General features: G+C 47.0%; 2 protein-coding genes across 2 annotated transcripts in view; both read right to left on the reverse strand.

Annotated features, from left to right (window-relative positions):
- Nucleotides 1–17,277, reverse strand: part of LOC125720156 (interferon-induced protein 44-like) — a 100,538-nt gene that overhangs the window by 77,822 nt on the left and 5,439 nt on the right. The window lies entirely within an intron of this gene.
- Nucleotides 12,545–15,425, reverse strand: LOC125720168 (interferon-induced protein 44-like). The gene is made up of 2 exons (XM_048995353.1): nt 14,729–15,425; nt 12,545–13,002 (listed from the first exon to the last, which is right to left on the reverse strand). Exons 1-2 carry the CDS (start codon nt 14,837–14,839, stop codon nt 12,838–12,840), a joined length of 276 nt encoding a protein of 91 aa, XP_048851310.1. The 5' UTR covers nt 14,840–15,425; the 3' UTR covers nt 12,545–12,837.

Raw genomic sequence — 17,277 nt, forward strand, 5'->3', positions numbered from 1 at the left:
ACAAAGGGATCTTTTTTTATAGTTTTTTTTTATATTTCATACACGTTCACGACAATAGGTGCAACAGACTTCGGGAGTGACAATGGCCAAAACAATAAGCAAAACTCCACTACCGAACGAATGCCCAAACTAAGCTAGTCCTACGTGAAAACACAAGCAAAACAACAATACTAAGTCCTAACTCCCTAACCAAACCAACAATTAAGGAACCCGTCACGCAGAACAAAAATGGCAGTCACAGCACAAACACACAGGAAACACACAGGACGACAGTGTCCGAGGGGGTGAGCAAGAGAATGGTCAACAAACAGGCGTGAGATCAAGCCCAAAAAAACAATCAAAGCCGGGGCGAAGGTGCAGAGAAAGAGCGAGGCGGAAACCAATAAACAAACCGTCATGCACAAGAATCCAAAACCGATACAGCAAACCAAAAATACAAGAAAATCAAATGAGCAGAGCTGTCGAAGTTACTAGCCGTGGTCTTTTCTGTGTGACGGACCGGTGCCGCAGACGGGAGGGGTGTGGCCAGGTCCGGGAGGCGGAGCTGAAGCGAACGACCAGCCAATGGTGACTGGAGGGTTGGAAGTCCGGAGGACCTGCAGGGCAACCTCCTGAAACTTATGGCACCAAACTACAGATTACAATGCTGTGGCAAAATTTCCTGGGTCTGTCTATGACCAGGCCCTAACCAGTTTAAATGCATGTAGGATGAATGTGTGGATTTGGGCTATATTGTTGGTCCACCTTAAGACCTCTCAGGTCCTCCTTAAAACGTACGTTCTTCAATGTGTTTTTTTATGGGTTTACATGTGATATATGGACAAGTTATCAGTTGGGAAAATTTTCACAAATCAGGATGTTTACTATGAGATGCTTTTGGAGTAATGGGATCGTCTGGTTTTGATGTGAGATTTTGATGTGATTTGCATTTTCTGAATTCACACATCAGGACTATCACAAGAAGCAATAATTTGTATGTTTTATGGCCGTTTGCAATGTGAATAACGAACCGCAAACTAACTTTACTGACGTCAGGAGTAGAGGTTGTCCGACTTGGCTGCAGTCAGTTTATACTCCGTCCCTGCAGTCGTTGGAGGAGATGGGAGGGTCAGGTGGACATGATGGGCAGGACATGACATACACTGCCTCATGTTTATATGTGTGTGTGTGTGTGTGTGTGTGTGTGTGAGTGGGGGGTGGGAATGCTTCATACCCATGAGCCCACGTAACATTCCTCCATGGCTCATCAAGCACCTCTGGTTTAATGGTACTGTTCCAACCTTCCATTTTCCAAGCACCAACTTCCAGACCTATTGGCCTCAGCAAATCAGTGGCCTGTACTACGAAGCAGGGTAACTTGTAGGATTTAAGGTACCACAGTTTAAATGGACTATATCTTTGTTACTTAGTTGTTGCCCAGGCTACCTTAAATCCAACAAGTCACCCCACTTCGTAGTACAGGCCATAGGTGTCACTGTTTTTGTTTTTAACAGTGAAGTCAGTCACCTTCATGATGGCTTTACCAGACATGTTCCCCTCACCTGTTTCTCCACCCAAGAAGTTACATGCCAGTGAGGCTATGCTATACATCCTTGAGGCAAGAAATGTATATATTTTTGATACTTCACATATTACTTGACCATAAGACACAGAGACTGCAGTTGTTTTTGTGGTCATAATCGTTAATCACTTCTTTGTGTTTGAGTCGGTCTGCAGAAGATCCCAGGATCTTTCTTCAGACAAGACCAGTCAAGTAGACAAGTCAGTCTACTTGGTAGCTGCACACAGTCAATTTTAGTTTGCATTACTTTTTAGAATACTTTTCTCTCTAAATTCCAGGGTACATTGTCTTATTTTACGATATTTAAACCAGACCTTAATGCTAAATTTAAGCAGATTTTCTATACATTTATGTAGAAAAAAACTAAAATCTTTTCTTTGTGTTCAAACAAATGTACTTGCTTAGTCTGGCCGCACTAGTTTTAAGAAATATCTCAAGATAATGGCCAGCATTTCCTAAATTTAAGGACTTTTTACATTTTGAGAAAACAATTCCGATTTTTTTTCCTCTGTATTAGACACATTTATTTTTTTAGTATCTAAATTTACTAGTTTTAACTTGTCTGTGAGTTTTTTGAGGCTAGATATAATTTCTTGTTTTCAAAATTTTTGCAAGTGAAATTTTCCTGTTCTGTTGGCAGATAATTTTACTTATTTTAAATAATGATTCCCTTGTTTTATATCTGTTTTTACTTGTGTTTGAGAGCTGACGTTTTGCAGTGAGTTTGCTTTGCTTCTTATTTTTTGCAATTTGGCTCCATTTCCCAGTTTTTGTGTTTCACCTGTTGTTCCTGTGCCTTCCTTGATTTAGATTTATACCTGTTCCTTGTTTGCCCTGGTTTTTTTGTCTATTTAAGTGCTGGTCCAAATTCTAGTCCTTAGTCATTGTGTTCATGTTATTATGCGTGGTTGCTTTCTTTAGTTCCTGCTACACATGTTGCTCAGTTATCTAGTTGTGTTGCATTATGGTTTCTTTAGTTAGTTCCTTATTTTTTTCCTGTTTGTTTTTTACCCCACATGGTTCCTTTTATTTTGTAGTTTACCCCCTTGATGTTCTGTTTATCGAATAAACCCTGTTGTTTTAGAGCCACCAGTGGATTGTTGCCTTTTTCCACCTATGCCATAACATAGCACGCGTCGCATCATAAGAACTTCTGTCGTGTGTAAGACCTGTTGGCATGTGAAGCAGTGTGACTTTACTTCGCACTGTAAGATGGAAAAGGCAAGACTGCTAAATGTAATTTGTGCAATGCAAGTGTTTCGTGGGGCGGTAGCAGAGTTGGACGCTTTAGCACCATGAGCCTGATTAAACACATACAGAAATACCATGCAAAGGAGTACACTGAATGTATTCAGGCCAGAAGCCTATCTATCCAAAAAAACAAAAAAAAAATCCATTTTTTTTACCCTAACCCTAACCAACCCCTATCTGTTGTGGAAAATGTGGGCTAAACTTCAAGTTACATTCAAGTATTCAAGTTACGGTGACAACAAAACACACTCAGACAAACACAATGACACAGTGAGAGAGAGTATTCTCACCTTGGTCAATGTTCGTGGTCTGTTGTAGGAATCAGAGCGAACAAGCAAACATCACACATGGAGTTAGAGGCAGGGATGTCTGAACCTTTGGTTTATTAGATTCCAGTGGTTCACAAACTTTTATGTTCAATACTTGTTTCCAAGCAGCCAGATCTCTGTGGTGGCTTCCTTATGCGATTGGCAGCACCGGACTTGCAACAGATCCCCTCTGTGTAGAGGCCCTTCAGTTCCACATGCTCCAGTAGCAACTCCAAGATGCTGGGCACTGTTTAGGTCTTATTGGTCAGGTATGGCAGATCCACGCCAAAGAAGGGAAGCCTCGATGTCCTGCGACACCACAATAACGTTGCTTTAAGATGTGATGCAACTGGAGGATGCCCTGGGACCATCCATACATGGATTTTTTAACAGAGTCAGAACGCCAAGTGGTCAGAGATTCGTGTGCGAATCCCTTGGTATGGCACTGCCAGGTGATGCTCACAGCTGCACATGTAGGCCTGCTGTGACGCCCGCTCCGTCCGCTCCTCGTGTGTGCCACGCCCCCTGATTACCCACGTGTGCTTCCCTGATCGTCTCCAGCTTTGTCCACTTACTTTGCTTGGTCCTGTCTTATTTAAGTCCTGGTCTTACCTGTTTGCCTTGTCTGTCATTGATGTTAGTCGGCGTGCCATGTTCCCGAGTCCGCGTCATCCTAATAAATCCCCGTTTGCCCTGATTCTGCCTGCTCGCCTGCTTCCTGCCCGCTCGCCCCGTCCGTGCGCCTCACCCGCAGACGCCGAGCGTGACAGAATGACAGACCTTAAACAAGCAGCTTCCGTAACTGTGGAGGACTACCGCAGTTATGTCGATCAGCTGCTATTTTGGATCGCCCAGCCCGGCATCCGGGAAGATCCCCCGGCCTGGGATCTCATCAGCCGGAGCTGGGACATCCTGGACCGGCTGTCCCTGGAAAGGGACGCGCACCTCGCGGAGGAGGTGCGCGATAACTTCCAGCGGGTGGCCAAGCTCCGTAAAGAGCGGTGGGTTGCGCTGCGCGAACCGGGGACCATCCTCCCGCCGTCCGCTTTCTCGGACAGTGCGCAGCCTACCTTCCCGACGGTGAAGCGGAGAAGGAGGAAGAAGCCGACGGTTGCCCGGACGATCGTCCTAGGGGCGTGCGCTCTCGTCCCCGCCTCCTTCCCAGCTGGTGAGCTGGAGGACTCCCTGAACGACACGGAGGCCCTCAGTGCTGCCAAGCTGCCTTCCCAAGCAGCTTCCCCGGTCCGGAGAACACGCCGGGTCACGGTACAGCTGGGACAGCCGCCTCCGCGACGAGCGGCAAAAGCCGAGTCTGAGGAGCTCCCTCTGCTCTTGCCACCCACGCAGCCGCCGCCCTCGGACTTTGCTCCCACGCGGCCGCCTACGCCGCTCGCGCAGCCGCCTGCGCCGCTCGCGCAGCCGCTCCCGTCTTCGCCTGCTGCAGCCGCTCCTGAGGCGCTCCCGTCTTCGCCTGCTGCAGCCGCTCCTGAGGCGCTCCCGTCTTCGCCTGCTGCAGCCGCTCCTGAGGCGCTCCCGTCTTCGCCTGCTGCAGCCGCTCCTGAGGCGCTCCCGTCTTCGCCTGCTGCAGCCGATCCTGAGGCGCTCCCGTCTTCGCCTGCTGCAGCCGATCCTGAGGCGCCCCCGTTGCAGTCCCCTGCAGTTCCCGGGCGAGCGCCCCCACGACAGCGGTCTGCAGTTCCCGGGCGAGCTCCCCCACAGCAATTGCCTGCAGCCCCAGTTCCTGATCTCGCCCCAGTTCCTGATCTCGCCCCAGTTCCTGATCTCGCCGCAGCCGCTTCCGAGGCGCTCCTGTCCCCGCCTGCTACAGCCGCTTCCGAGGCGCCGCCCCCACTGCAGCGTCTTGCAGCGCCCGGGCCGGCGCCCCCACTGCAGCGTCTTGCAGCGCCCGGGCCGGCGCCCCCACTGCAGCGGCCTGCAGCTCCCGGGCCGGCGCCCCCACTGCAGCGGCCTGCAGCTCCCGGGCCGGCGCCCCCACTGCAGCGTCCTGCAGTTTCTGGGCTGATGCCCCCGCAGCCTGACCGTGTTCCTGTCCCGGCGCCCCCGCAGCCTGACCGTGTTCCTGTCCCGGCGCCCCCGCAGCCTGACCGTGTTCCTGTCCCGGCGCCCCCGCAGCCTGCAGCAGCTCCAGAGGCGCCCCCTCCGCAGCCACCTGGCGCTCCGAGTCCTGACCGCGCTCCGAGTCCTGACTGCGCTCCGAGTCCTGACCGCGCTCCAGCGGCTCCCGATCCGCCGCCCTTGCCTGCGGCTCCGGCGCCTAAGCAGCCGCCTTCGCTCCCTGACGTGCCCGGAGAAGCGCGCCTTGGAGAGGGGGCTCCCACAGGGGAACGACCGCCTCTGCCGGTGGACCCCTCTCCGGAGCGACAGCTCCTGCCTGCTGACCAGGCGTCCGAGCAACCACTCCCGCCTGCGCACCCTGCGCAGCCGCCTGCGCAGCCCGGGGCGCTCCCCGTGCCGGCAGCAGCTCCAGCACCCACGTCCGAGACGCTCCCCGTGCCTGCAGCAGCTCCAGCGCCCACGCCCGAGACGCCCCTCTTGCCTGCAGCTCCAGTCCATGACCTCACTCCAGTCCCTTCTGCCCTAGTCCCCGAGGAGGTCCCAGAGGACTCCATCTTAGCTCCTCCCTCTTCGGAGGTGGAGGAGCTTGAATGGGACCCCTCGAGGACCCTACGTGTGACTCCTTCACCCTCACCCCGGCGACATCGACCCCGACCGGGGGTCGGTATGTCTGTGTCCTGCAAGGGGAGGGGGCACAGACGTCGGACTGGGGTCCCTCCCGCCCGACCCCCTGGCTCGTCCTCGCTCGCCGGCACTACGGCTGGGTCAGCGCCTGCGGGTCCTGGTCCGCCTGGTCGGTGTCCGCCTGCGGGTTCCTCGTCCCGGCCTCGTCGCCCTGCCTCGCTCCCTCCGCTGGTTCCTCGGCGGTCGCCTGCGGGTCCCCTGAGGGCGGCTCCTCGGTCGCGTCCGGGTCCTCCCGCTCCGGCGCACGACGTCGCCGCCTGCAGCGGCTCCCCCCCTCTCCTTGCCTTCGCCAGGGGCCCTTCCTGCTCCCTCGTCCCCTTCCCTGGTCTCCCCTCCGGCTCCCTCCCTCGTCCCTGCGTCGGTCCCTCGCCCTGTCTCCTCTGCCCCTCCGAGATCCCCTCCGGCTCCGGCCTCCCGGCCGCCTGCGGCCCCTCCGGCTGCCTCCCGTCGCCCGCTGGGGCTCCCTCGGGCTCCCCTTAGTTCCCCCTCCTTCTCTCCCTTCTTTCCTGCCCCGGTCCTGCCTGTGTTTGTTCCTCCTCCTGCCTCTGTCCCGCTGTCCTCTGTTCCTCGTTCCTTTGGTCTGCCCCGCTCCGCTCCTGGTTTCCCGTTGTTCCCTCCCGTCACTCCCGCTCCTTTTGTCCCACCTGTTCCCTCTGTGTCCCCGTTTCTGGTCTGTCTGTCGGCCTTTCCTGTCCTGTGTCGTGTCCTGTCCTGGCTCTTGCCTCTTTGTCTGTTTTGCCTGTCTGTCTTGTTCCCTGTTCCCCGTTGATTTGGTTTTCCTTTTGTCTTTTAGGTTCTGGTTTCCTGGTCTCGTCCCGTCCTTCGCCTCCTCCCGGGCGCGCCCGGTGTAGCGCGCCTTTGGGGGGGGGTTCTGTGACGCCCGCTCCGTCCGCTCCTCGTGTGTGCCACGCCCCCTGATTACCCACGTGTGCTTCCCTGATCGTCTCCAGCTTTGTCCACTTACTTTGCTTGGTCCTGTCTTATTTAAGTCCTGGTCTTACCTGTTTGCCTTGTCTGTCATTGATGTTAGTCGGCGTGCCATGTTCTCAAGTCCGCGTCATCCTAATAAATCCCCGTTTGCCCTGATTCTGACTGCTCGCCTGCTTCCTGCCTGCTCGCCCCGTCCGTGCGCCTCACCCGCAGACGCCGAGCGTGACACCAGCAAAGCTAGCTAAGGTTTTTTTCCTATGACGCAGAAAAAATGTTTAGCGAAACTTTAACCCCCTGCATTATGATGTCCGTACAGTATGAAGGTATGAAAAAGCCTGATCTTGATACTGGTTAAAGAAAAGCTGTTCATAATATTTGACAACAAACAGACTTCATACCTAGGGTCCCACATAACTTGAAATGCTTCAAGGAGGACCTCACAGACCGTCTGTGATTCCTTGTATTAATCCATTCATATTCGCCATTTTATTGTTGTATTCTACATGTAAGCTACTCAGTGTGTCTGATCTGAACTATTGGGGACAGTGTTATAGGGGAAAATGGCATGGTAACATAGCCTGCAATTGAAGGGAATTAGCCCTAAGATTTTTCATTGGCTTGACTTAAAAATACTAAAAATGTAATGAATAGTGACACTAATGAAGCAGCAGACGTATGAGTCCAGAAGTTATTCGTATTTCTATTACATTTAAATTCAAGTTAAACATGATTCCACGGGTGTGCAAAATCAAAGTCAGTGCGCCACCAGTGCTCACTGGAAGGTACTACTCCCACCCACGGGTGTGCACCTACTACGTGTCTTTCGTGACTCAGCAAAAGACACATTTTTTTTATAAAAAAATGTATTTCAGCCTGAAATACATAAAAAAAATTTCTGTATTTCATAAAAGGAATTTCGTCCACAAAATGACTGTTTATCATTCACGAAATGCATACTGTCCACATGACTTTCATTCATGAAATGCATTTTGTGTTGTAGTTTATATGGTTTATGTGAGATATTAATTGTTTGCAGACATTTATAAGATGTATGTTATGCAATGTCATGTGCTGTTAAGGATCACCAAAGTGTATTTGTTGGTTTAATACAGGTATGCCTTTATTTTGAAATGAGTAGGAAGTGATGTAATTTGCGGTAGCGCATTTTTTTTGCTTAACGGTTTAACTTCCCTCATAATGTAAAAAAATGCATTCATTCAGTAAAAAAAATTGTTCTTCTAACGAACTAACATTTTTGGCTGAAACCCGGGAATAGGGATCGAGTTGTGGGAGGTTTGATGCTTTGACTTAAACTTACTTTTAAGTTGGAGACTACCGAACTTGCAGAAATGACCGAAGCATTGGAGCGAATTAGGCGAAAGCGTGGTGTGATTCGTGGGGTGGTAACACAGCTACTGATGCGGATTGAGGAGGAGGTTAGTAACAACCAGTCAGACTGTGATAAGCTACGAGAAACACTGCCGGTGCTGTCGGTGAAAGAAGAGAGTTTGATCGATGTAGACAAAGGCGTTTGTTGTGTTGCGTGGTGACTGACTGGAGTGGTAAATGCAGGGTAAGGAGTAAACGAAATCACACACAACACGGCAGCATGGTACTTCCAGTCTCTATTCTTTTTTTCTTCTACCGGGAAAGCACACTCAGAGCAAGCCTTGCCCTCTGTCGCCACCTATTGGCGAATGTATGGAGCACGACATAAGTCCCCCTCACTTAAGAATTACACTGCTAGAAGGCAAGCAACAACAAAGAACCTCACTGTATACGGAGTGCTCTTAAGAATCAAGTGTATAACTCTAAGTATCAAATTATAACACCCATGAATAGGCATAATAGAGGTAACTGTATGTACACATAAAACCATTCTCCAGAATTAGACACAAAATAGGATTAGCAATAAGAACAGCAAAACTTAACACCCTACAGTACTATGAGAAAGTCACGGACTAGCAATAATGAACATTTACACAGACTACATTAAGTTAAATCACTGGGTGTTGTAAGACTTGTGTAATCACGAGCTTAAGTTACATAGTCTTTGAACCAGCATGGGGGTTGTCTGACACGAGCAGAGACTGTGTGAGTGTCCTCGATGTCCGGACAGTCAGAATCAGAAACAGGCACATCTGTACGCCCATCATGCGACAAGCTGGTGGATTTCTCAGATGCAGAAGTTACTTGGAATTTGGTTAGGCGCGATGCATGCCATTTCTTGCCATCAGCCAGTCGATAGGTACTCAGGCCTACTTTCTCTTTTATTTCCAATGGCTGGGAATAGCGGGAATGAGCTTTTGGAACGTGATGAGGCCTTAAGATGCGCACACTGTCTCCCTTTTTGAAAACTGGAAGACGTGCTCCACGGCTGGATTCAGTAGGTCTTCATTTTGCACTGTTTCAAGGATACTTGCCGATGAAGTGCAGCGGTGTCTGCGGTTGCTGGAGGTGGTGAAAGGACATGAAGGCGTGTGCACATTTTTCTACCATGCAACAACTCGGTTGTTTTCCAGGTCCATCTGGGAAAGGATCCAGGCAGTTTCCCTATGACCCAGGACTTCCAGGAGTGGAAAATGATGTATGGTGAGATCTAACATTCAGACAACTAAGATGGTTTCTTTCAGTTGTTCTTTGAATGGACTATGTGTATGTGGGACCATGTGAAGATGAGTAGAACTGAACCTCGGCACACTGTGAATGACGCCCTGACTCGGCATCTCCTCTGCTGACCTTACAGCAATCAGCAGAAAGCCGTATGGTAATCTTTACAACCTGACCTTGGATCAGGGGGAGTGAGCAGACTGGCACCTTCTGGCATTGGGGAGCGAGGTGGACATACACACAGTCCACTTCCATGGAGTGACCTTTATCCACAAGGTCTCATCCTCAGAGCTGCTCCCTGTCCTGCTCAAGCCGTTAGAAGATGGTTATTAATCTGACAGTGTAAAATAGTGCATCGGTCCCCTGTATCTTGTTTCATATTATACAGATACTAAAGAGGGGGGCGGCATGGTGGTGCAGTGGTTAGCACTGTTGCCTCACTCCTCTGGGACCCGGGTTTGAGTCTCCGCCTGGGTTACATGTGTGTGGAGTTTGCATGTTCTCCCCATGTCGTCGTGGGGTTTCCTCCGGGTACTCCGGTTTCCCCCCCACAGTCCAAAAACATGCTGAGGCTGATTGGAGTTGCTAAATTGCCCGTAGGTGTGCATGTGTGTATGAATGGTGTGTGAGTGTGCCCTGCGATGGGCTGGCCCCCCATCCTGGGTTGTTCCCTGCCTCATGCCCATTGCTTCCGGGATAGGCTCCGGACCCCCCCCGCAACCCAGTAGGATAAGCAGTTTGGAAAATGGATGGATGGATGGATACTGTAGAGCAAGAAATAGATTCCCTGGCTCTGCCTCTCTGGGATGTAACCAGCAGCTTCTTGGTTCTACAGATGGATGGGGTTCACTGGAGCGATGTCTATGAACTCTTCCCTTCCAGAGTTCAGCCATGGTTGCAGATAATTCTGTCATGCAGCTGACCACAAACAGTGCTCAGCATAAATAACTACACCCCAAGAGATTTGTCAGAAAACCTTCAGTTTCCTTTCAGAATCAACATTGTCTATGGGATACTATACTACAAAATACTCCCACAAATGCTGATTGCAAACAAGATTTGTTTGCTCACACAAAAAAGTAAATGTCCTAACAAATTCATTCAAGACTATGTTGCAAAAATGAGTACGCCCCATTAAAAGTCTTTAGGAACAAAGCTGAATTTTAGACTACAAAGTTCTAATTAACAAGATATCAACCACAGGTGAGTCTAATTATTCATTAAATGGGCGTTTTGACTATAAAGGGGTATTAATTAACAAAGAAACCTTGTCCAATTCTATGCTGTCAGCAATGGCAACACATGGATGAGAAAAGTCACAAGACCTGAGAAAGACAGTAATTTCTTTACACAAGAAAGGTGAAGATTACAAGAAGATCAGCAACGCTGTACTTATCAGTCAAAACACTTTAGCAAAAATTATGCAAAAATTTAAGAAAGATGGAACTGCAACCGTCTCACAGAGACGTCCAGACCGTCCACGGAAGTTAACACCTCGACAGGAGCATCTTCTGATGAGAAGGGATAAAGAAAATCGCCATGAAAGTTCACTGCAGTGAGCTAAAGAAGGTGAAAGCCAAACTGGGGGGACTGTTTCCCGTGACACAATACGACGTACAATGCAGAGGAATGGCATGCATGGGTGTCGTCCACGCAGGAAACCTCTCCTAAAGCCCACACACAAAAAATCTAAAGCCATCTAGAATTTGCCAGGAGCCCATGCTGAGACCCTATACTATAGAGTGACGAGGCCAAGGTAAATGTTTTTGGAACTGATGGCTTCAAAACTGTATGGCGTCGCAAAGGTGGGGAGTATAAAGAAGAATGTATGGTGCCTACAGTGAAACATGGTGGCAGCAGGGTCCTTATGTGGGGCTGCATGAGTGCTGCTGGTGTCAGGGAGCTGCATTTAATTGATGGTATCATGAATTCACAGATGTACTGCTCCATATTGAAAGAGAAGATGCCAACACCACTCTGTGCACTTGGTCATCGTGCACTTTTCCAACATGATAATGATCCAAAACACACAGCTAAGGCCACTGTTGCATTTCTGAAGAAGAACTGAAAGTGATTCAGTGGCCAAGTATTTCTCCTGATCTGAACCCAGTTGGACATCTACAGTATGGGGAATTCTGAAGAGCGTCACTCTCCATCCAGCATCCAGGCTCTAAAAGAGGTCATTCTTGAAGAATGGAAAAAGATAGATGTTGCGATATGTCGCCAACTTGATCATTCCATGACTATAAGACTTGGTGCTGTCCTTAAAAATCATGGAGGTCATGCAAAATACTAGATGTAGTAGCTTTTGTTGTGGGGTGTATTCCTTTTTCCCCATGTTCATTTTTTAAGCAAATGTTCTATAAATCTCTTCTTGTCAAAATTTTGGAAATTGTCCTTGTGTTCATTGAAATATTGATTCAAATCTTACTTTTCAAAGGGGGTGTACTCATTTATGCTGAGCACTGTATATGCCGGTATGGAGACCGCCTTCACCATCAGGAGGGGGGGGATGAGGCCTAACTGGACTGTAGTGTGATCAAGATTCCCTGAAAAATACTGTCGGTACTACAGGAAAAAATGAATCGCTAACATTGTCATTTAATAGCCACAGTTATGATTGGTTCTGTCCTGAAAATACAGGAGGAGCATTTGGATTTTATGAGCATAGCATTTCAGATGATGGTCAAAGTCAGCTTGGTGATATTTCAAAACTGATTCTGACCCTCACTTCCCTCCTGGGGCTGCTGCTGTCTGCTCTGCACTAGGGGTCTCATCTTCTCGGCTTCCTGTCAGCCGTCTGCCTCCCTGGATGTGTACTGACCCTGGTGAGGGTGGCATCTCAGTCTGATTCCACTGCTGAATGATGCGCCGTGTAGATCTACAGCCCTTCCCTTCATCAGAAGGTCTCTTGTTCACATATGACCTTTGAGGTCAATTATATAAGTAGGTAGCTTGATGTTCTGACATATTACACAAGATTATTTTATCACTCCACTCAGTTGGCTGTCTGAGTAGAAGGGCCTAAGTACAGTTAAACTAGAAAGCTAAACACTTTGATAAGATCTTCTGAAAAACCTTCATGTGACATATCCTTTCATTAAAAATTCCACTGATGCAGAAGTTGAATATGAGACCATTTTATTTCAGTTTATTTGATCATTTCCAAACCTACAGGGTAGTAATCAAACTGGCAGAGACACTGAAGAAAACTCGAAATATAGGCGTAGAAAACTGAACCAAACCATAGTTAAGACTGAGAGAGACAGTGACCCACGCAGGAGTATTAATGCGTATGATTATATCTATAGACTGCAGGACACAAAAACCTGGGCGGCAGCTCTCGACACCATCAGAATGAGCTGTTGGCACTGACCCCAATTACCATGAATTCATGGTGTCTCTCTACTGAGTGTCCTAATCAAAGTTGTCTAAGTAATTGTCAGCAAAGTTGAGCATCTGCTTCATGGCGGTGAGGAGCAGGATGTCACAGGTGTCATTCAGCTCAATCTCATGGGAGTAATTCTTCACAGGAAGCACATTCGACTCCGCAATGCCCAGACATCCACTTGCTTTTTTGATCTGCAGAGAGACATTTACATTCCTCTTCATATATCTTTTCTTTAATTGCTATATTGCAAGATTAGTTTCAAACAGGGTTGTAAAAAGTCACAACTGAAAAGGCCAAAATCTCATAACTACCTATCCAGTACATAGTGAGCATATCCCAGGAAACAGAGGACATGAGGAAGGAGACACCCAGGCCAGGATGCCGGCTCATTGCAGCTCACACAATCACACACTGAGATGCCAATTACCCCAAAAACATGTTTTCAGTTATGGGGGGGGGGGGCACACAGTCACAGGGAGAACACGCAAACTGCACAGACATGGAGTGGAGGTGGGATTCAATCCCACAACCATGGAGATGCGAGGCCACAATGCTACACACAGAGTCATTTTGTTGCCGGAGAATATTATTTTTTTAGAAAATAATGCAAGACTCCAGACTAAAAAAACATCCAACTCAAACCCAAAATATTTAGGAACCAAATGCTTTTTTATGGAGCCATAATCTTCATCACATGCTAAATGTGAAATTAATTAAAAAATACTTACATAGATATTTTCTTTCCAGTATACACTGCCTTTTCTTTCTCCTTTCTGAGCTATCTGACCTGCCTACTATTGCCTTCTGCATTCTGATACATAATGACATCATAATAAATGACACCGAAATATGCAATATATAAGCTAGACAGCTGCCCAATTGCATGTGTTGTGGACACACAAACGTTGAAATATTAATTAAAATTCGCCCGTAAATAAAGAGTTGCTTGCTTTTGTTGAAAGCTCTGACAACTGGGAGGCTCCATAAAGCTAACTGTACCGTGGTGTCTTTCACTGTTTGTAATATTTTTCACTGTTTGTAATATCATTCAATGTTTGTGTGTTAATTCCATGTTCAGTAGTCCAGCTGTCTTGCTTAAAGTGTGAATAAACACAGTGCAATTATTAATAATTATGTATAAAAACACATAATATGCAAGTTACATGATGCATTGTCCCCCATAGTTTAATGCTTAAAGCTCACTTCACAGGATATATATGTATTATTTAGGTTAATCCTCATCAGTCCATAAGTAAATGCCACCTATTTTACTTTAAACAAATACAGTGCAGTTATTAATGGTAATGGAAAAGTATTGCGGGATTGTGGGGGTATTTTTTTCCCCTCTCTGCCCCTTCTGAGGCTCCATACTCTCTACAACGGGTTGCCAGATAGCGTGAAGAGTTTCCAACGCAACTATTTGACAAAACCCATCCAGTCTGTCAACACTGCCCTGGATCTAGCCAGGGTTTAACCACGTGATAATGTAGAATGAAAGGCATACATGGGGTAAGTGCACATAATTAAAAGCCCCTTTTCTTGCCTTATTTATTTTTTATTTGATTGTGCGAGGAAGTTTCCATCTAGAATGAAAAAACTAGTCACAAAATTGTAAATCTAGTTGTATTGGTGGCCATTTTACTCGCCATCTGGAGCCCTGAAATACTGAAGATAAAGTTTTGTGAGCCATTGGAATATAATAAACAGAAGGTCACACCCCCAGGGCTGTGGGTTCGATCCCTCCCACTGACTCCATGTGTGATGTTTGCTTGCTCACCCTGTTTCCTCCTACAGACCACAAATAATCAGCCAGGTGAACTGCTGTCTCTCACTTGGTCATTGTGTTTGTCTGGGTGTATTTTGCTGTCACAAGTAACCTGTCCAGTTGGCATCTAGTCAGCTTGTAACCAAACTCACCAGATCCCTTATGTAGCAGCTGTAGTACACATTCTTCAAGTCCTCTTCCACAAGTGGACACGCTTTATCCACTTTGGTCAGTAGCACTACTAGAGGGACCTCTAAAAACATCAACAGAAATGTCAATCACATTTATGATGAAATATTGTACGGAATAAGCCATTATCAGATGACACGGTTTCATAAGCAAACCCATAGCAATCAGCACACTGATGTCTGTCTTATTCTTACTCAGAAGCACCTGCCAGCATCAGTCTGCCCTTCCTGAATCCACATGTGCTCAACTCAGCTCATGTTCATGTCCCAGCATCCCATCCCCTTAAATGGACTCTATGTGACAGAAAGCCCTCCAGCTTCTCACAGATGGAGCAGCTTTGTGTGGTGGAGCATCCAGGAGCTCCTTCAGTTACAGCATGAATACTGTTTATGCCAAAGGTACGGAAAACTTTCAGTTTGTGATGTTCCATTCAAGGAAACTGAATTTGTCTTGGTATTTTTCTAAATAATTAAAGTCATTACTTCTCAGGGATGAGTGATGTTACTTATAATGTTACTGTGTAATTATTCAGTATGATACAAGTTTCCAGAAAGCCAGGTGATAACACACATTATAATTTCCATACAAAATAGCTGATTTAGTTGTTTATGAATTTAAACTCCAGATCAGATGCCACCTCCCTCCCTGTTCTCCCCACTCACTAACTTTGCAATCTACAATCCTGTCGTATTTGATCAACTTTCTTCTTCGTGTCTGGGTGCATAAATCCAGGTGATGAGCTGTCCATCACATACACCACACAGTGGATCCTGTCTGCAATTGTCTGTGTGCTGCAGTGCTGATGATCCTCTGTTGTCTTTGGTTGCACTGGATTGAACTAAAGAAACAAAAAGGTGTCATGCAGACATGCACTGACTTTGAGATCACGAGGAACTCAAGCAAAATGCCATGTGACATTTGTGTAACAACAGTACCTTATTTATGCTAAAAACAGAACAATGACTGAGATTTGGTTTCCTCAGAAAATAGTTGGAAAGAATAAGACCAGTAATCATAAATGTGTGACTTCTGTAAGCCATTACAGTGATCAGACCTGCATGTGTTCATTAGGAGGTATTTTTGAGGCCTGGTTAGATACACAGTTCTTACCTGGTACTCATCTGGTATGTAGCCCTTCAGGATGCTCACTATATCTTTAGGGTTCACCCCTCCATTAGCTGTTTGTTCCAATCCCATGGTGTCACACAGTAGGAATGCCAGAGGCGGCCCACCTCGGCCTGCCTTCACCCTGTAAGTGCGATACTGTAAGAAGACACATGATTTCATTCATCATCTCACAGTTAATCCAGTTTAGTAGGTGTCTCAAACACATGTAACTTGGGGGCCAGTGACAAGGAGTTCTTCAGTAGAAGCGGCCCACTTAAGTTTTTTGTCTTTAAACAATATAAAGATAATCCGCTAAACAGTCAGCATTAAAATATGTGTGTTTGCGTGTGTGTCTGTGTGTGTGTGTGTGGGGGGGGGGGGTTTATTTACTGAGCTCAGTGATGCTGCTGAATAGTTTTTTTGTGGAAAATAATCATGTGATCAGCAGACTGGATTTAATAATAATCAAATATCACGTTGAGAGCTGGATCCAATGCAGTGTGATTTCATGTATAATTTCTGTGCCAAATGTCCCCTGGGTAATGGCGATAAGAACATGATGAGGGGGACACAGTGGGCATCACTGCAGCCTCGCATCTCTAGGGTTGGGCGCTTGCCTCCAGCTGTGTGTGCGTGGGGGGGGGGGGATTAAATGGTGTCCCCGTGTTGGGTGGGTTTTTTACAGTTCAGTCCCTCCCTGAAGACACAAATAGCAACTGAGCAACAGAATGAAATGAAAAACAGCAGGGGGGGGGTATTCTTTGTATGTGGTTTGAAACATCCAAGATCAGAGGACACAACCCAGACTGTCCAATCATGGATACGGCTTTTTCGGTTCCTCAAAGCTGTGGGAAAACAGGATTAACCAAACTGGATTAAATTGCATGCTCCTGTGGTCACTGATGAGGTCATACATCATGAAGCGTGAAACAAAAAAATATATATTATATAGTCATTAAATTATATTAATATATAAATATTAATATCGTACTATATTAATATATAATAATATTGTTGGATGGGGACACAGTGTCTGACCTGACTTAGGTGGCATTGGCTCGTAGTATGTGGAGCTTGTAAATTACAGCTGAATATTATTCCCTCTCGATTGAAGCGAAAACTGTCAAGGATCAATCATCCGAATACTCTAATCTTGACGATCGCCCAACAAACACTCAATTTGAAATGCTATTCTTATTTGGCAAATACTTGTTTACATCGAATAAACCTGCTCCTAGCAGGTTTGAGCTTAAGTATTGGTCGCTGTGACAACCAATCCAACACGAGTTTCAAAGAAATGACATATCTGGAATCTAGTCAAATTGTCAATACAGTAGAGTCTCGCTTATTCAACCTTCGCTTATCAGACAATCCATATTATCCGACGTCCATCCGCAAAAAAAAA

Source organism: Brienomyrus brachyistius, chromosome 24, assembly GCF_023856365.1.
Source record: "Brienomyrus brachyistius isolate T26 chromosome 24, BBRACH_0.4, whole genome shotgun sequence".
Lineage (NCBI taxonomy): Eukaryota > Metazoa > Chordata > Actinopteri > Osteoglossiformes > Mormyridae > Brienomyrus > Brienomyrus brachyistius.

Coding starts and splice junctions, on each gene's coding strand:
- LOC125720168 (XM_048995353.1), bottom strand. CDS start 14,839: ATGTTTTTAGAGGTCCCTCTAGTAGTGCTACTGACCAAAGTGGATAAA. Junction 13,003..14,728: donor GCTGCTACATAAGGGATCTG/GTGAGTTTGGTT, acceptor GTCTCTCTGCAG/ATCAAAAAAGCAAGTGGATG.